The sequence below is a fragment of the Colias croceus genome, chromosome 8 (assembly GCF_905220415.1).
Source record: "Colias croceus chromosome 8, ilColCroc2.1".
NCBI lineage: Eukaryota > Metazoa > Arthropoda > Insecta > Lepidoptera > Pieridae > Colias > Colias croceus.
In genome coordinates this window covers 6,525,519-6,544,194 of record NC_059544.1, presented here as the reverse complement: position 1 = coordinate 6,544,194, position 18,676 = coordinate 6,525,519, and the positions used below count along the sequence as shown (strand labels likewise).

Here is an 18,676-nt window from a genome sequence, read left to right as displayed (position 1 = left end):
ACAGCAACTTGCAAGTCTAAGGCCGGGTTTCCACTTGCAAGTAGGCTTGCAAATTGCTGTCAGACAGACTGTCGGACAATTCTCGCAGAAGTCTTGCATGAGGTACTTGCAATATCGTTTACATATCCTGCAATTTATTGCTGCAATGTCATGCGAGAAGCTCGCGGATCATGCTATCGCAACTTATCGCGGAGGTGTTTACATACAGATCTTGACAAGTGACGGGATAGGAATTACTGTCACAATTTTTCTATTTTATTTTGTGAAAAAATGTCGTCAAGATGCGCACGTGTAGCAGCTAAATTAACAATTTACTGTCGAAAAAAAAAAGATCAATTTGGGTTCGAGACTGGATTTCTAGGAAACATGAGGCTGGTACTTACCATAATTATTTATTGCGCGAAATACAACTGGAAGATGGTCATTAAAAACAAATATAAGTACCTATTTATATTAAAAAAAAAAATCAACTTGTAATAAATAAAATTGTTATATTGCTATACTATGATTTATAATGTGTATTAGATAATTAATATAAAATGATCTAATGAACTAATGTAAATAATATATTGTTTAAATAATAACTTACGTAAATTAGATAAATTATAAAATTAATTAAGCATAATAAAAATAATCACTATATTCCATCTTAAGATCTCATAAAATCCTATTGACTTTATAGTTTTTCCACAAGAGCATTCATGACTTTGTCATCGACTATTTTAAAATAAACAAAATAAAAGCCGTGCGGGCGATACTTGCAGCTTGCTGCGAGATATACGGAACTATACCGACAGCAGCGAGATTACACTTGCAAGCTGCTGTCAGACAGACTGTCGGACAGTTCTTGCGGAAGTAAGGTTTTTAATCAGTTTGGGGATCTAAGGTTTGGGGTAATAAGAAAACTTTTTTTAAGTAATTGAATTATTTAATGATGCAGACGACTTAATGGATAAAACAATAAGTAGGAAAATGAAATTTTAGCAGTCATTGCTTTCAGCTTTCTCCCATATAATTATATTGAAATCAATTCAGCATAAATTATCCTTATTTTGTATCACTGCGTCCAGTCGACGGATCTTTCGTCGATGCTATAGATTTCTGTAAATGGATAAAAAACTTTAAATGTAGGTATGGTTAAAAAAAAGCGAAGTCTCATGACCCCTATTTGGGTACGGGGCAGATACATTATACATCTGTTTCACTGATCGATTTTCTTTAGGGACAAGTTGGTTAATCAGCCTTCTGTGTCCTGCCAGACCGGCATTTTTTTTTCTTCGTCTCCACCGGGAATCGAACCCAGGGGTGCTTCGCTCACGCGTCAACCACTGTACCAAACAGGCGGTCACAAATGTATGGTTAATTGTCTATGTAATTACATAAACTTACATTATATTATATTACACAACGCAATATTATTCCGTTCATCATATCAACATCACTACGTCATAGTATAAAACAAAGTCGCTTTCTCTGTCCCTATGTCCCTTTGTGTTTAAAACTTTAAAACTAGGTACGCAACGGATTTTGATGCGGTTTTTTTAATAGATAGCTAGTGATTCAAGAAGAAGATTTTGGTATATAATTTATTAGGTTTTAGACAAAGCGGGCGAAGCCGCGGGCGGTAAGCTAGTATATAATAATTTATAAAGACGTACGTTACATATTATAATATAAAAAATATTTTTCTGATATACTCTGTAGAGCTGTGTGTATTTTTTTCACATTTTTGTGTATATTTATACTTTGCTTTTCCTCTTTTAGTTCTCGTAATGCCTTGTTTATGCCTCCTGTTTTCGATATGTGGTGTTTTATACGTTCAAATCTTCTGTCAGCTTTGTCTTGTTTAATTTTACGGTTAACTACGAGTTAATTACGAGAACTAAAAGAGGAAAAGGTTTGGATTCCAAAAATGAAAAACAAATTAAACAAACAAATCACAAAGAGACAACCAGTCCTCAAGATTGCTACAGACTTTTATCGCACTCTATACTCTACCAAAGAGATCCAATTAAATTGTAACTTAAGCCTCGAAGACTGTACAGAAGATATCCCACAAATTCTCGAAAGCGAAGTCCAACAAGCAGTAAAATCCCAGAAAAATGATAAAGCACCAGGATTAGACAACATCACTAACGAAATGATGAAAGCTACACTACCGGAAACGTTAAAAAGACTGACTAAGCTCTTCAATACCATCCTGAACACTGAATTCATCCCCATACAGTGGACAACAACTACCATTACTCTCATTCACAAAAAAGGAGACAGATCCGAAATAGGTAACTATCGCCCAATTAGCCTGATGTCGAACGTATATAAAGTTTTCTCAAAAATACTGCTTAACCGTATCACTAAAAAGCTCGACGAAGAACAACCGAGGGAACAGGCAGGGTTTAGAGCAGGATACTCTACATCGGATCATATTCATGTGGTGAAACAGTTGATTGAGAAAAGCCATGAATACAACTATCGACTTTACATGGCATTTGTAGACTACAACAAGGCATTTGATTCACTGGAACACCAATCTATATGGGAAGCTTTGAAGAATCAAGGAATAAACAATAAATACATAAGGATCATAAAGAATATATACAAAAACAGCACAGGTAGAGTAAAATTGGAAACCGAAGGTGAAGTATTCCCTATAAATCGAGGCGTGAGACAGGGAGACCCACTCTCACCAAAACTTTTTTCCTCAGTATTAGAGGGAATCTTTAGAAAATTAGACTGGGATAACTTCGGCATAAACATTAATGGGACAAATCTGAATCATCTCAGATTTGCTGATGATATAATACTCATATCAGATAACCCTGGAAACCTTCAAACCATGCTTCTTCAACTGGCACAAGAAAGCAAAAAAGTGGGACTATCGATTAACTATGAAAAAACCAAAATCATAGCAAATAGAGCGCGAACCCCAATTAAAATAGAAGATAAGTTAATCGAATATGTCAATTCTTATATTTATTTAGGTCAAATAATAGCTTTCAGCGACCAAATGGAACATGAAATTGAGAGACGGGTTGCCCATTCTTGGAAGAGATACTGGTCGCTGAAAGAAATATTTAAAAATACACAATACAATATCACAATCAAAAGAAGACTATTCAATACCTGCATTTTGCCAATACTCACCTATGGTTGCCAAACTTGGGCTAAAACAAAAAAACATGACACAAAATTGGTAACATGCCAACGAGCTATGGAGAGGAGCATACTAGGTTATACAAAAAAACATAGAAAAAGAGCTTTAGATATAAGAAAAATAACAAAAATAGAAGATGTTGTAAAAAAGACAAGGATTCTTAAATGGAGGTGGGTAGGGCATATGCTCAGAGAAAAGGGAAACCGATGGACAAGGGTCATTACTGAATGGACTCCCAGAGCAGATGCTAAAAGGAAAAGAGGAAGACAAAGAAAAAGGTGGTCAGATGAGATAAGGAGAGTGGCGGGGCCGCTATGGCTACGGAAGGCGAAAGAACGTGGCGAGTGGAAGAAGTTGGAAGAGGCCTTTGTGTCACAAGGACACGCCAGCACCCACATATAAATTTAATTTTAGTTTTAAGTAAAAATGTAACCTGTAATATTGGCAATAAAGGCTATAAATAAAATACTTTGCTTTGTCCTTTTTTGTTCATTGCGTATGTGTTGCATACTTTTTAGTTTATGCGGGTAAGTATTTATTTAGCTTACCGCATCATCCATTGCTTTTTGAACATCCCGTTCTATTTGCTTCGCTTCTTCACTTCCAACTAATTGAGCTTTAAGACAGTCTATTGCAATTTTAACAACATGTTCTAAATCTTCATTCGGCAGGTGAACACCACAGTCTATGCAAAATTAAATTTTTAAGTTTAATGTTCTCAAAAGTTTATAGAGTAATAAATAGGTAATGTAAAAATAAATAAGATAGGTACACATATCCTGCAGCTTTGTTTCATTATAATTATGATAATATTAAGGCAGAACATTTTGTACCTTTTATATCATCAATCACATCAGTAATAATAATGCTGTCGATAGATTCAGTAGACAGAGGATTATCTTCATCAATTAGAGAATTTACGAGCGACGTCATTGTTTCTTCAGTACCTAAAGAAAAAGGTACATTATGGTTTATTTCTTAATTCTGTAGAAGTCATATTTGTGTCAAAAGTAAGGTACTAAAACATTAGTGAAAAGAAAAACAAAATTAAGTTAACGTTAAACCACAACCCGGACACTCCATACAAAATTATCGTTTTGACCTCAGTTTTGACAGTCACACTGTAGAGACTGCAAATGTGTGTGTTAACGCTTTATGGTTGGCACATTTGTGACTAGCGTAAAAAAATTCGCGCTTTTCTGATGAAATACATCCGTAAACAGCACAATATCTAATCATTTTCTACGAAAAACGATAATCACAAATACAAAATAATAAATTTACTTTAAGTCAATTTGATTAATGTTGTCAATCTTCGTTGCGTATCGTCCTTTCAGAAAAATACGGACCATTTTTAGGCTGATCGTGCGGGGTGAGGTATGTGTTTAATTTTGGCGGGTGGCGGAGAGTGTCCGTTCTGTAGCGTTTACCTACTATTATGTATTCTGTGGTTAAACCGCAAGTGCTCTCAAAGTAAGGAATACCTGCGCTGTTTTTTTTTATAATCTAATTAATTATTACTAAGCCTTTACCTAAATCATCAAGTTCTGTAGTATGCAACAAGGCAGCGAGAGCTGGTCCAAGCCGCTCATGTAAGTGCTTTCTCAGTCCCGACACGTCTTTCAAAGCCGCTTCCAAAGATTCCATTATTTTATGAGATTGCTGATCTGTGCCTTCCATGGCTTCGACCTGAGCAAAATATACTTCAAGTATGTAAATGACTAGAAACACCAATAGAAATACACGAAACACCAATTTCAGTCGGGGAGTCTTCCTGGTACTGGTTATAAAATAAACATATTATCCACTTAGGAAAAAAGATCGGGACCAAAGCTAGTCGTAAGAAGTACATAGAGATAAAGTGATGTTTCTAAATTATTATAAAACATCATCGGAAAATACACACTATTCTAAGATTCGTTCAAAATACAGTGAAGTCGTATCATTCACATATTATTGAAAAACATAAAACAATCATATTAAGAATAATATTATTGTCTCACGTGTTGCCGTATCAGTCGATCAGCTAACGCCGCTAAAGCGTCGAAAGCTCTCGTCTGTTTCTTATACATGCTGGGGTCGCCTCCATACTTCAACAACCATTTGCGCACTAAACTATCCACAACTTCGAAACGAGATTTTGCCCTGGATAAAGAAAATTAACTCTTCTCAAACAACACGTTTTTTATATTATGAAAGAGCAAGTTGCTTTGGGAAATAAGAATTAATTAAAGCGTTACAATCATAAATCAATTTCAAGTCTGACAAATTGTTACTATACCACCTAGGTTGGGATGCATTGCTGGTACTTTCCACTTTCCAGGATAAGGGTATACCTATTGTAAACATTATAATAATTATAGCGTAATAAAATTTTACCCAGAAATAACATCAGCCAATTCAGCAGTGAGTTCCCGGAGTAATTCATCAGCATCATCACGGGTTACCCTCATAGAGTCCAAGCAATCGTATAGCAGTTTCATCACATTGACATCGTATACAAGTTGAACTGAGCCTAGTGGAGTACTGCAAGTAATGGTAATATAATATTATGTATTCATTGAGAAGATTATATGGAAAATATTTCAGAAGTCTATGAGTAGGACGTGTCCACGTAAGAATTTACGATACAATTACTGTAAAGGAATTTTCCACCGTTCTGAAATATTTTATTCGATACATAATTTATTATTATCATCTAATTTTATATATCTACTTAGCTACCACAGAACTTTAAAATAATAAATCGTTGTAGAATGAGAAATGAATGTTTTAGAAGTTGTCCTAAGAATTTCATCTTGTAAATTCAACAAATTGTTTCAAAGAAGTTACTAGTATTTACATTGGAAAGTATTTCTTGCGCAGCTGTCTCGATGTATGTGGAACTTGAAATAGATATATTTGTGATCGATCAGAAGGCGGCGGGCTGACTGTCTCCATCGGAGGACGATATGACAGCGGCTTGAGACGAAGACTTTGAATTTCTTCACGTAGTGCCTGTATGTAATGTGTCACTTTAAAAAGTTACACTATTTATATTTTGATTACATAGAAACACAATTTGGAATACGTATGAAACTTTTACAAAGCGACGGAGCGATTTGGTATATGGATTTCAGAAACAATATTATCAAATGTTACAGGATCTCACTATTTAGATCATGTTACCTTAATCTGTTGTTCCTGTTGTGATCTTATAATACGAAGTCGAACTACATCGCGTTGATATTGCTCTTGCTCGTAGCCACCCGCCATTACCGAAGGATCCTTTTGAGGCTTGAATGCAATAAGAAATTCAAGTTATATTTCTCTATATGTAAGTATATTTATTTTATTTTGTAATTATCATTTAAACAACTACATTATCTTCGCTTTGGTCTTCATTTTAAATATTACCTACTTATATATCAGCTTAATAGCTTAATTGATTATACTAAGTTGGAAATACCTTTTGTGGTAAGACATCAGCTTGCAAGGCAGCAGCAAGGCGGAGACGATCTGAATATTTTTCCAATGTAGTGAGATATTTTTTCTCCAATGTACCGTGACGTTCCTAATTAAATAAACCAAACATTCCTTTTAACTATTGAGTAGTAAGTAGGTACCAATAAAGGCATCTATAATTACTTTTATAATTCTAAATCGACTGAGAAGTTAGAACAAAAGGATCATATTGTATTTGACCTTTCTTGTGTTTAAAATAAACAGAATCAAAGAAGACACCAGAAATACGGAGGAAAAATTGCAATCCCGTTTGCAATCCCGTTTGCAATGCAAAGCCTTCATCCATACTAATATTATAAATGCGAAAGTACTATGTCTGTCTGTCTGTTACTCAATCACGCCCTAACTACTGAACCAATTTGAATGAAATTTGGTATATAGATATTTTGATACCCGAGAAAGCTACTTTTTACCCCGGGAAATAGGATAGGTTTTATCCCGGAAATCCCACGGGAACGGGAACTTTGCGGGTTTTTCTTTGACTGCGCCGGCGAAGCTGCGGTTGGAAAGCTAGTAATCAATAAATTTTCTACATTTTTCTTACCCTCCACGACCTAAGTTGCATCATAATCTGTGGCAACGTGCCAAGAGTTGCCGAGAACTTGTGTCTCCTTGCCATTTGTCGCAACAAATCGTCAAGGGTGCGATCCACTCGGCGTGGCTTGCCGAGCTTACGAGTAAGTACGTCACGCATTTTGGCCCGTAACTCCTCCGCTTGCGCCTCCATTTCGCGCAAGTCAATGTTCATGCGGAATAAGTGCGTTTTGTTTACTCTGAATAAGATGTCAAGTTAGTACCTAATAGTTATGTAAGTTGTAGGAAATCGTAGTGAAAATTTTAAGTCTATTAATTCTAACGTAATGGTAAAAAAAAGACGGGTTGTACTCCGGGAGTGCCGGCAGAAGTGAAAACGCGCGTAGTAGAGAGGGGATAGCTGTCTAATCTCCATCCGTCTTACGCTTTTTCGATCAGGTCACGTGTCCTGACGCGAGTTTAAGATTTTATACCCATTACAGAAAAGGTGCTCAACGCCGCAGAAGTTTTCATTTCAAAAATTTAAGAAAATAAAATAATCTTTTATAGTGAAACTTCTTTAGGCGTTGAGAATAAAAGCTCCCGTCATGGCAATACAGTCAGCGTAAGGCGACGATTTAGGTATCTGAGTCTTACCAAAGAAGTTTCACTTCTGACATGTGTGCTAGGCACACACGCTCTTTTTTTAATTGAACGAAATTCTAAATATAAAGTACGTTGTCAAATAAGAAAAATAATTACTTGTGCCTTTGCTTCTGCTGCTTTATTTCATCGTGCAACTCAAGCACTCTTTTGCGCAAACGCGCCAACAATTGTTCGGGGAATACCACAGTTTGTGACAGTCCATCAGGACCGGTACATCCACGTAGAGCAGATGCTCTTATTTGATCGTAACGTAATATCACTACTTGGTCAACTTCATTCATGCAACTTTGTTTTTCCATCTTGAATTTAATAAAATATAAAAAAAAAATACTTTTAGTGACAATAATATCTACTTATGTTGATGAAAAAAATTGTGTTAAATACATGAAAACAACTTTTCCGTATGCGATGATAATTATTTTGGACGTTAATTTCTTAGTTTGCTGTTATGATAACTTAGCTTTGTTTTAGTTGAAAAGAAACTAAACTTACCATAAATTCGCGTAAATCATTTTTCCTTTTCTCAAGCTGAACCGAAAACTTGCGCTTCACTTTATTATGTGCATCAATATCTTTACGTAGAAGATCAACTAAATGGTCTTGTTCAATAATATCTTGTTCATGTTTATGTCTAAAAATAATGACGAAATTTAGTAAGGTAAGTAAATAAATTGCATAATACTGCCTAATTTTTTGAAAATTTTCATTACTTGCATGTTATTGTCATATCAGTCATAGTAGTATCACGATAATTAAATATTTATGTCAAACTATTTCATATCCTTATATTGTACCTAGTATTCCGCAATTCATATGTTTTATTGTACACGTCAACGTCACACCCTTCTGGGCAGATATTGGGATCAAGGCGAATGGGCCCTATGTCCCGACTGTCTAAGCTTCCTTCATCTTCTTCCTCACTTGATGATGACGACGACTCAGATTCCGAGGATTCTGTATATAATAATAAAGCCAAATTATATCTGGAGTAAATATTGCTACCGACTCGGTCTGAATTGCACCAAGGGAAAAACGTTAAAAGTATAACAAGTCTATGTGGAACTTTCTAGAGGCAAAAGTTATTTCAAAATCAATAGTTTCGAATTTAGCACAGACGAACAAAAATCTATTGTATAAATTATACAGTACTGTATTAAGTATAGAATAGTGACCATTACATACATATAACAAGAAGCCATGAAAATAATAGAACAAACTTACCGTCATCGTCCCTTTCACGTGGTGGACGATATTTCTTCTTGAAGATCCTTCGCAAAAAGTCTGCAAACTTATTGTCTTGTACTAGCCTCTTGAATTGCCTTTGTAGATCTTGACAAGCCGCATCCAAACGTTCCTTTTCAGCTTCATGTTCTTCTATCCGGTGTTCACAGTCTGCAATTTGGTCTTGGACACTGCGGACCTAAACATTATAATTAGGTATCGAGTATAATCATAGCATTACCCTATATTGAGTCCAAATCAATTTGTCCAAGGTATACCTATGAACTTTGTGGATGAAATAATATTTTTTTTTATTATTAGCTTATTCATAGAATTAATGTTTTAAATTACCTGCATCAGTTTTGCATAAACACGTTCAGCCAAGCGATCTTCATGTGCCTCAAATCGATTTAATACATTCATCTCTCTGTGCAGTTGATACAAATGCAGTTCCAATAATTGATTCTTTTCCTAAAGATGGCGATGGCAATCATCTTTAATATATATAAATCTCGTGTCACAATGTTTGTCCTCAATTGACTCCTAAACCACTTAACCGATTATAATAAAATTCGCACACCATGTGCAGTTCGATCCAACTTGAGAGATAGGACAGTTTAAAGCACAAAGCGGGCGAAGCCGCGGGCGGAAAGCTAGTAATATAATAAAGACATAAAGAATGAGTATAAAGACTATTTAATTATTTTATGGTTATTCAAATACTAAAATAAATGGAAAAGATTGATACCATCATACCTGAACACGAATCCTTTCTCTTTGCAGTTGTCGTAGTCGAGAGTCAAACTGTTGGACAGAAACTTCTGCATCCGCAAGAAGCATATCTTGTTCATACAGATGGCTGTGGAAAACATATTTCATACAATTATATCTTATTAATAATGTTTAAATGCTATCAGTTTATATCGTACCGTTCTATACGTCTTTCACGTATTTCAGCTTCAATCGGAAAGGACTCTTGATCTGGCCTAGCTTTAAGTATCTCCCAAGATGCAGCAAGCGGACGTGATTCTACAAAATAATTACAGCATTTACATATTAACAGATCTATTAAAATCTATATTTAGAAGTTTACAATCATAGCTACCAGATAATGGAACAAAACGTGGAACACGTGGCGGGCGAATTCTTTGCTGAGGATATAATGTTGATTTTCTCCTTTCACTTGTTTTTCTTGATGGTGCTGTTCTTGGAACTCCTTTTATAGCAACGGGCTTAATCTGTAAGTTTTTTAATTCCACAGAAATTATAAAGAGTTCGTATTCTTAATGCTACCTTTTAACCTTTTTTATTACCTCCAAATTTTTCTCTGGAAACTCCAAATCATCATCTATTTGAGGTATTGGTGGAGGAGGTTTGGCTAATTTCGGTGGGATTTCAACTCTTATTTCAGTTAATCTTTCCCCAATATCTTTCATACGTTTTACAAGTTTTAGTTTGTGCTCTCGCAGTTGTAGTACTTTTTCGTTGAAAGCACGTTTAGTATCGTAGATCTAGGAATAATTATTGTAATTTTATAATTTAAAGGATTGTCTCGTAAATAATATTTATTTTAAATAATCGAGTTTATCCTTACTTCTTTTCTAACAAGACAAACTCGTAATTGAGTGTTGTGTCCAGGTGGTGCTACGTAATCCGGTTGTGTTTTTAGTAAGCGGTTTCCAATTGTCGCTTCAGCTTCTTTGAGAGCTTCTGCTGCTCCAGGTGGCATTGCATTTGGATCCGGTTTTCGAGATAGATGTTCTTGCCACTAATTGTTAAATCAATATTATTTATATAGTAATCATAAAATAAGATTTGTAGTATCTTAATTAAATATAACATTCGTAATTAAATTAAGTATCTGTCTAGGGAAGGATATCAATAGAATTTCATTCCCTAAACGTATAACAAAAATGTGATGTTTAATGGTCACCATATTTAAGTTTATATTTACTTCAATAAATTGAAGATGATGTCTGTTCAGACGGATATGATAATTCCGAAGAGCTTTCTTCAATGGATGAGGTGGTTTTGGCGGAAGGCCAAGCAGAAATGATGCAACCCTTGGTGGACCCCATGATGATTTTCTAGCAGCCGCTCTTCGCGCGGTTGATTCTGCACGACTAAATACAAATTTAACAATTAATAAACTACTAAAAATTTAAGGACAGATAAAGTTTTTTTTAGCAGCGTGAAGTAAAGTTTTAGAACGTAAAGCAATCAAGTCATATGCTCCTAAGTTCTAATAAGATACTTACTTTAAAGTAGCCTCTGCTAATGCTAGTAAATTAATATCCCTTTATGTCAGCATGAAAATAATTAAAAATTATTTGGGAAATAAAATATGTAAAAGTTTAAACATCAAATGTTAAAATTTATATTTCTTATTACCGTCCCCGTAAAGCTGCCTCTGCCATTTTCTGATGAACTTCTTCTAATTGGTTATAGAAGGCTTGCGATAGATTCTTTTGCCTCAACGGCCTGATCATAACTTCTGGATCCCTATGATGGGAAGTATTTGATTTTATTATAAACACAACAGAGATTTAAATAAAATATACGCGAAATTTTGTCCACTTACCTGATACATTTCAGAGTAAAGGGAAATACGTCTAGCTGTATGATATTCCTGGAATACATTTTATGCAATCCAAGATCTGAGGCTTCAAGCTGGTGCGCTAACTTTCGTTTAGTTAACGCCTTACACTCATCTAACTCTTGTTCTTGTACTTGTAATGGCCGAGGATCTAGGGTTACGTCGATTTGTTGCGAGTATGGGAGCGCTCGGTTTCTGTATTATGTATATAGAAATCATTAAAAAAATATATTATCTAATTATATAAAACTCATTGACTGATGGACAAAGTGATCTATCAACGCACAACCCAAACCACTGAACGGATCGGGCTGAAATTTGACAATTATAAGATTCCAAATCATAGTTATAGTAAAAACATTAAATTCGATTTCAATTTTTTTTATAAAAATATTTAATACAAACGCTTTTATTATTTTGCTATATTCAGCAGAAATTTCCGCAAGTTGGTCACGCACTCTCTTCTTATGCGCATTAGCAATAGCCATCATTTTATCATATTCTTCCTTTTGTTTCAATTGTTCATGAGACATAAGTTCTCCATCTAGTGTACTAGGTTCTCGAACTCTTTCCACTTTCTACAATCAAAACACATCTTATTTAATACCGTTCATATTTAACCTAAAAATATTTATTTAAAAAAAGTATTTTACTGGTATTTCCGAAAGTTTACGTCGTGGAGACGACGGAACGAGATTCTCTTCAAAATTAACAATATACGAGAAAATATTTCCATCTGCACCGCTTGTATAAAATCGCCTGAAAATTAACAATATACGAGAAAATATTTCCATCTGCACCGCTTGTATAAAATCGCCTGAGAATTTTATAAAACGCAACATATTATACATTTAAAGTTTATTAAAAAAAGACAAAGTAATTTTGTACAATTTTAATAAAATGTATACGTTTAAATTAAATACGCTTACTTTCCATCTGAACTGAATTCTAAGCATGTAACAGCTCCTGTATAACGGTCATGCATCGGTAAATAATAACAGTCATGAAAATCAATGCGAGGCGTAGGTTGAGGCTGAAATAGTTTAATTAATACTTTAATGAAAATATATTAAACAGCAAAAAAACGATAAGAAAAACACCAATTTATAATTTGCCAATTTGAATGTGTGCGATAGGTTTTTTACTATAAGGCTCATACTACTGAAATTAGTTTTGTAAGTAGGTAAGCGCTAGAGGCGTTGCAGTAATTTTTCATACAATGTTTTTACGACTGTGACGAATAAGATCACTGTAAACTCATGTTAGGCCTTCAGGAAGCATCATTGAAAGTAAAAAGATCTTCATCCGAAACATATATTTTTAATGATATTACCTCTTCTTTCGCTAAACGCCTGCCTTTCAGTTTTTTCAATAATTTCTGTTGCGCCATTATCCATATCATGTGATGTTGTTCAGGAGAATCCTCCTCTTCGGTGGGCATTCGGACAACTCTTATATAGCCAGTGTTAGTACCCACAATCAAATAACGATTATCGCAACTGTAAAGTTAATTTATATCCGTTTATTTTATTTATTTATTTATGTGTGTGTAAATTTGTGTGAACAAAAATAATGTAAATTATTGTTCCAACGGAAAGCAACATAATTAGTGACATATTGACTTTAATATATTTTGTTTTTCTCTCGGCTCAAACCGAGCCGAAAACCAGCGAAAATGCAAGTAGAATTCTGTTAAAAAGTTATTTTTGTTTTCGAATAAAATTTATCAATACAGCAACTTACACAAACTTTAGAGACGTCAAATCATCACACCATGCACCAGGAAAAGGGCCGTATTTCAAAATTTTATTATTTCCAGGTTTAACCAAAAACAGTGCCCCGGTACCACGCTGCACAACCCAGATACCTTCCTCACAGTACTGCGCCCATGTGATCGTAGTTCCTAACATGCTTTCACTTTCCACTATAAATAAGGAGTTATTTTAAAATATACCGAGAAATAGATTTTTCAATTATTGTATATACTTAAGAAATTGACAATATTCTGATGCCATCCTTGCTCAATCTTTACATTAATCTGATTTAATTTACAGTTCTTCAAATATATGAATCTGCGTATTGCGCACCTACATTACTTGAAAAGAAAGAACAAGAGCCTATACTTTATAAATCTTTCTCAGTTTTATGAAAAAGTTAGCATCCTAAATAATATTATCTACTATACATATGCAATATGCATACTTAATTGTATCTCTCCCAGCCACTCTTCTTCTTCATCGTCGTCTTTCTCTTTTTCAGCTTCTTCCTTAGCTTTAATTGCTTCTTCATCGATACTTGCTAAATCTTCTTCCGTTGGAAAAGGTCGATTTCGCATACTGATGATTGAACAAAAATACTTATGTAGTTAAGTCACGTCTGTTTTATAGAAAATTACCTTTATAAGTAATGTATGTAATTACTAATTTTCTATTGATTCGGAATGTCGAGACGAATCGACAATAAATTCAGTATAGCTGTTATTGTTGTCTTAATTCGCAACTGAATAGATACAAGCTTCAACTTACAAATGTTTCTTCACGAGTATCTCTTTGTATGACACGAAATCCAATTTGAATGTTGTTATCTGTGAATAATCACGAATAGGTACGTCCGGTAATAATGCTTCCATAATAAATCCTACTTGTCCACACAAAAGTATCACACGTTCCTGTAAAAGTAGATAAAATTACAATACAAGAACATAAAATTTATCGAGTGATGCTATTTTATATCTTACTTCCTCTGGTTTCCATGTCATATAAGCAATATTGTTCGGAGTTTCAATAAATCCCAATCTATGTAGTCTGAAGGGAGTATCGATCACCAGTCTATAAATGAATATAGTACTATCTTCACCGCAAGTAACTAATAGTGTACGTTGTTCATTTATTGTTATTTGTGTAAGAGATTTAGAGTGAGGCTTCAGCAACTGCAAATGGAAATAAACGATTATTTGTTTTTCTGCGGTTTGTTTTCTACTATTCTGGGCTCAAATCTATCTGTGCCAATCTTTGACTGTCATTAAATATAAACCGTCTTTTTATTCAAGATATATTGGCAAATAGGTAGGTATTCGCTAAATTTTCAGTAACAAATAAATATTACGGTGCAAAATAAAAATGAAACTTACGCATATTAAATCAAGAACATCCGCGTGAATTGAGTCTTCGCTATGAATAGTGAGTGCAGAATGTACTCGAACTTCGACCAATGTCGTCTGAGCCAGGAGACGATCGGGATGAATGAATAACGTACGCATTATCCCATCCGCAAAACCGACTATTATAATGCAAGATGTCTCATCTACCTGTAAGCATTGGCCATAAAAATAATCTTCTTTGTCTGCGATTCGCATAAAATTTAAGAAGACTACCACAAGATCAGTTTCTGCTATAATATCATTTCAAGACTTCGAGCTTTGTTCTTCGAATTTCGTTGACGTGTGTGTATGATCTGTTTTATATTTATGAATTAAATAAATCAGCCGTCTCAATGGTGAGTTGTGAAAACCAGACATAATTCTGATTATCGTAGTTTTAAAACGGTGTTTTTTTTATTATGTTTATCACATGTGTTACACTAGTATCATACGGATGAATAATTATTCAAGGTAAAACTTACATCAACCGGTGGATACAGCATGCACGTAACACCGGCTTGAAACTGGTATCTAGCAAGCAGTGCATGGGTTTCAGTATTGTATGCTTGCAGAGCGCCATCTTGTCCCGCCGTGACCAGGATCGGATGTGAGCGAAGAGCAGCCATAGCGACGATCGCACCAGCGTGACAAGTCAACACTTTCCGGTGATTGCATTCTATTTTGTCTATTTCTAATTCCACCGTCCAGAGGCCTCCGTTGCCATCCTTATAGAAATTCAGAAAAATATATTATACTAAAACATTTCAACCAATACGCATCCAGGTAATTACGAAGATCAAGTTATCCATACTTACTTGTGCATACCAAAACATATCTTTCTGATGTTTCAAACACATAATTTGGCAGTCTGGCACCTAAAATAACAACTCTTTTAACCCATTAAAAAAATTGTCATGAGAAAGAATACAGGTAGCAAAACGCTCCAAATGTTATTTAATTTTTACTTTAATAACGTAGTATGACTAAATTACACAAGTTTCAGCGACGGGGTTGAGTTCGACGTAAGGGTCGTCTTCAGGCGGGTCAGCTTGTTCCACAGTATCCCAATACCAGGCTCGCACGCAACCGTCTCGAGCTATTGTTGTCACTTCATCACCAGCTGGACTCAGCATGAATTGAATCTACATAAGGTATTAGAATATACTAAATACTTTCAAAGAGTTTAAATACACTTCTATCTGATGAACAAACTGGGAACAAATAATTGTTTCAAAATTAATGTTACTATTTAATTGTTTATTCTGGTATAATATTATGATCGGAATCTTAGATTATAGTTTAAAAAAATATATGAATCTATATAGTTTAGGTAATACGGACCACGGGAGCTTTATGGCAAGTTTTCCGTCCCCGCTGTGTAACTTCCAGTTTGACAAGACCAGCTTCCCAGACTAAGACATTACCCCATTCACATCCAGATAATACCTAGAAAAGAAATTACGTATACCTACTACCTACCCATGTACTTGCAAATTGAACGAAACACAACAAAAATAGAAGAAAGGTCGACGAATAATTAATTAGGTTGGTACACCTGTGGTTAAGTGTGAATTTAATAAAGTTTTAACAGATGTATTGCTGAAGTAGTAGCTCGTGATGATATATATTAAGTTATAAGATTCGGTATATTACGATCTACAGTAGAAGCTAGTTAAAAATAACAATATATCTACCTTTTCATCAGGCATTGGGTAAACACCCAACACGTCACAAATTTCCGTTTTACCGAATCTTCCAAGTTCTCCTTTTAATTTAAGACCCGTAAACGTATTAGCCATTTTCCAAAATTTTATATGTGCAGCTCCTAAAATTTTTCATTCATATTGTTTAACCGGTCAAGTTCTTGTAAGTAATACGGCAAAAATACGTATAAACGTTTGAATTTTTCTTATGAGTTTTTTCTAACAAGTTTTGAGTATCTATGAAGAATATTTACCCGCAGTTGTAAGCTGGCCAGGACAATACGGTGAAAACATAACCGTATTTACGTCAAATGTAAAGGCACTAGTACGTAGGAGAATCCTATGCTTTTTCCAGTTCCATATTGTTAAGTTATAATCTGGTTCCTTTCCTACAGATGCAAGTAGCTCCCCATCAGGGCTAATAAAAATAACTCAATATAATAAAAGTAGCGTAATGACTAAAAATACCACAACGCTTAAGTACAGACCTAAAGTCCAGAATTGAATAGGCATTGGCTGTTCCATCGCGCAATACTGCGTCTATGTCCATTTGTGGCCAAGTATAAAGTAATATTATTGGATCTCTGGGACCTTCTCTACCTTCTGCTATTGCAATTCTATAGTTCGGATCTTTTCTGTATGACTAATAAAAATAATTGTTAGATAAATTTTTCAGGTAGGAAATTAGCATGGCGTTGATATTCCTGTGTAAATCATACGAATGTAATATAACTTACCAATAATATTGTTCAGTTCTAGAGAGTAATTCTAATTATTCTGTGATTTTAACAATGTGAAAGACGGACAGACAGAAAAAATTATACAGTATATTTTTTGTATCGTCACTTTTGTAGTACTTACGTGCCTTAGAACATATTAATTTTTATTTCTTAGTCTCATTTTACAGAAATCATTTATATAAATAATACTGTTAGTGTATATGATATAGATATGGATGATTATTTATGTTACCGTGATATTGCCGACTGATCCACCAGTAGTGCTTCTACGAAACCATGTTTGTTTAGTATTCACGTCCATAAAAGTTATAATGCTTCCTGAAGACCAACAGACTACACTGTCGTCGCACGCACAAAGATTGAAATATCTGTGGCAGTTATACCCGTAGGAATGTCTTACAGAAAGTTAAGGAATATATTTAGTTAATGCTTTAGTATTATTTTATTATAGGTAAGTACTTACATCGATATTTAATTTTAATGAGTCAAAGAAATGTTTTAGAGCCATTGTTTAAAAAAACATTTAGTAAAACCTAGCTTTCGCTTTGTCTAAAACCTAAAAAGCTATTTAAGGAAACATATGAAAATGAATAGCATATGAAAATGCATAGCAGAAACAGTAGTGATAATGTAAGTAGGTACTTAGGGTTCTGATTGAAAGGATACTCAAATTCAAATAAATCATCAGGAATCGTAGCATCTAAGCTAGTTACGGCCCCAGACAAAAATTCATCTGGGTCATATTCAGTTAAAACAGATTCTTCTTCGACTGTCTCTTCTTCCTCCACCAAGGGTTCTTCAACTTTTTCCTGTTCTTCTTCTTCTTCGCATTCTAAAATAGTTATTACGTATTTGGTATGTTTATTTTTGTATAAAGCATTCAAAAGGATTTCTGTTTCCTTCAGAACATTTTGTCATTTTGTAGCATTTTTTTTTTGTAGACTCATAATAAATTCAACTTGTTTAATTCTGGACATACATATTACAATCAACAAAAACAAAAACATCTGTAATAATGCTTATAATCATTACCTTCGCCGTGCCCGCCAGGCTCTTCGTCTGCCATTTTAAATATTTATATTTTTAAGGCAACTTAACTATTAGTCCTGTGTGGGGACTTTTTAAATTACTCCTGTTTTAAAAATGATAATAACCACAATAATAACCTACAGTAATAATAATATTATTAAAGTATGTTGCTAGGATACAAGATGATAAGTAGCCGTCTTGGTTACTACCTTGGTTACCTACTACGTGTGGTAATCCATGATCAAAATCGGCATAGAGGCTACTCTATGCCGATTTTGATCATGGATTCGTAATCTGTTGTACATACACACTGTGTACACAATTTATTATTATAGTATAATAATATGAAAGTTGCTTACTATCGTCGTCATAACTGGTGTTATAGCGTTGTCGTCGTACCACATGAGTAAA

General features: G+C 34.4%; 1 protein-coding gene across 1 annotated transcript; it reads right to left on the bottom strand.

Annotated features, from left to right (window-relative positions):
• Positions 1-942: 942 nt before the first annotated feature.
• On the bottom strand, positions 943-18,302 carry LOC123693697 (cilia- and flagella-associated protein 44). The gene is made up of 42 exons (XM_045638892.1): positions 18,269-18,302; positions 17,879-18,068; positions 16,985-17,131; positions 16,751-16,914; positions 16,488-16,618; positions 16,135-16,239; positions 15,786-15,935; positions 15,609-15,668; positions 15,276-15,518; positions 14,785-14,961; positions 14,392-14,583; positions 14,180-14,322; positions 13,857-13,990; positions 13,398-13,578; positions 12,988-13,153; positions 12,584-12,687; positions 12,308-12,413; positions 12,060-12,232; positions 11,640-11,849; positions 11,450-11,560; positions 11,317-11,355; positions 11,013-11,181; positions 10,653-10,826; positions 10,372-10,569; positions 10,164-10,296; positions 9,988-10,087; positions 9,815-9,917; positions 9,410-9,529; positions 9,059-9,257; positions 8,632-8,791; positions 8,330-8,468; positions 7,934-8,136; positions 7,203-7,431; positions 6,603-6,707; positions 6,323-6,430; positions 5,997-6,151; positions 5,534-5,680; positions 5,158-5,299; positions 4,687-4,843; positions 3,988-4,101; positions 3,703-3,839; positions 943-1,101 (listed from the first exon to the last, which is right to left on the bottom strand). Exons 1-42 carry the CDS (start codon positions 18,300-18,302, stop codon positions 1,048-1,050), a joined length of 6,006 nt encoding a protein of 2,001 aa, XP_045494848.1. The 3' UTR covers positions 943-1,047.
• Positions 18,303-18,676: the final 374 nt, after the last annotated feature.

Bases quoted from the DNA above. Each gene is read 5' to 3' on its own strand.
- LOC123693697 (XM_045638892.1), bottom strand. From the start codon at position 18,302: ATGGCAGACGAAGAGCCTGGCGGGCACGGCGAAG. The intron at 11,561-11,639 runs GTAAGTGGACAA...TTCCCATCATAG, and splicing joins TTTACTCTGAAATGTATCAG to GGATCCAGAAGTTATGATCA. The intron at 10,297-10,371 runs GTAATAAAAAAG...AAAAACTTACAG, and splicing joins TTCCAGAGAAAAATTTGGAG to ATTAAGCCCGTTGCTATAAA.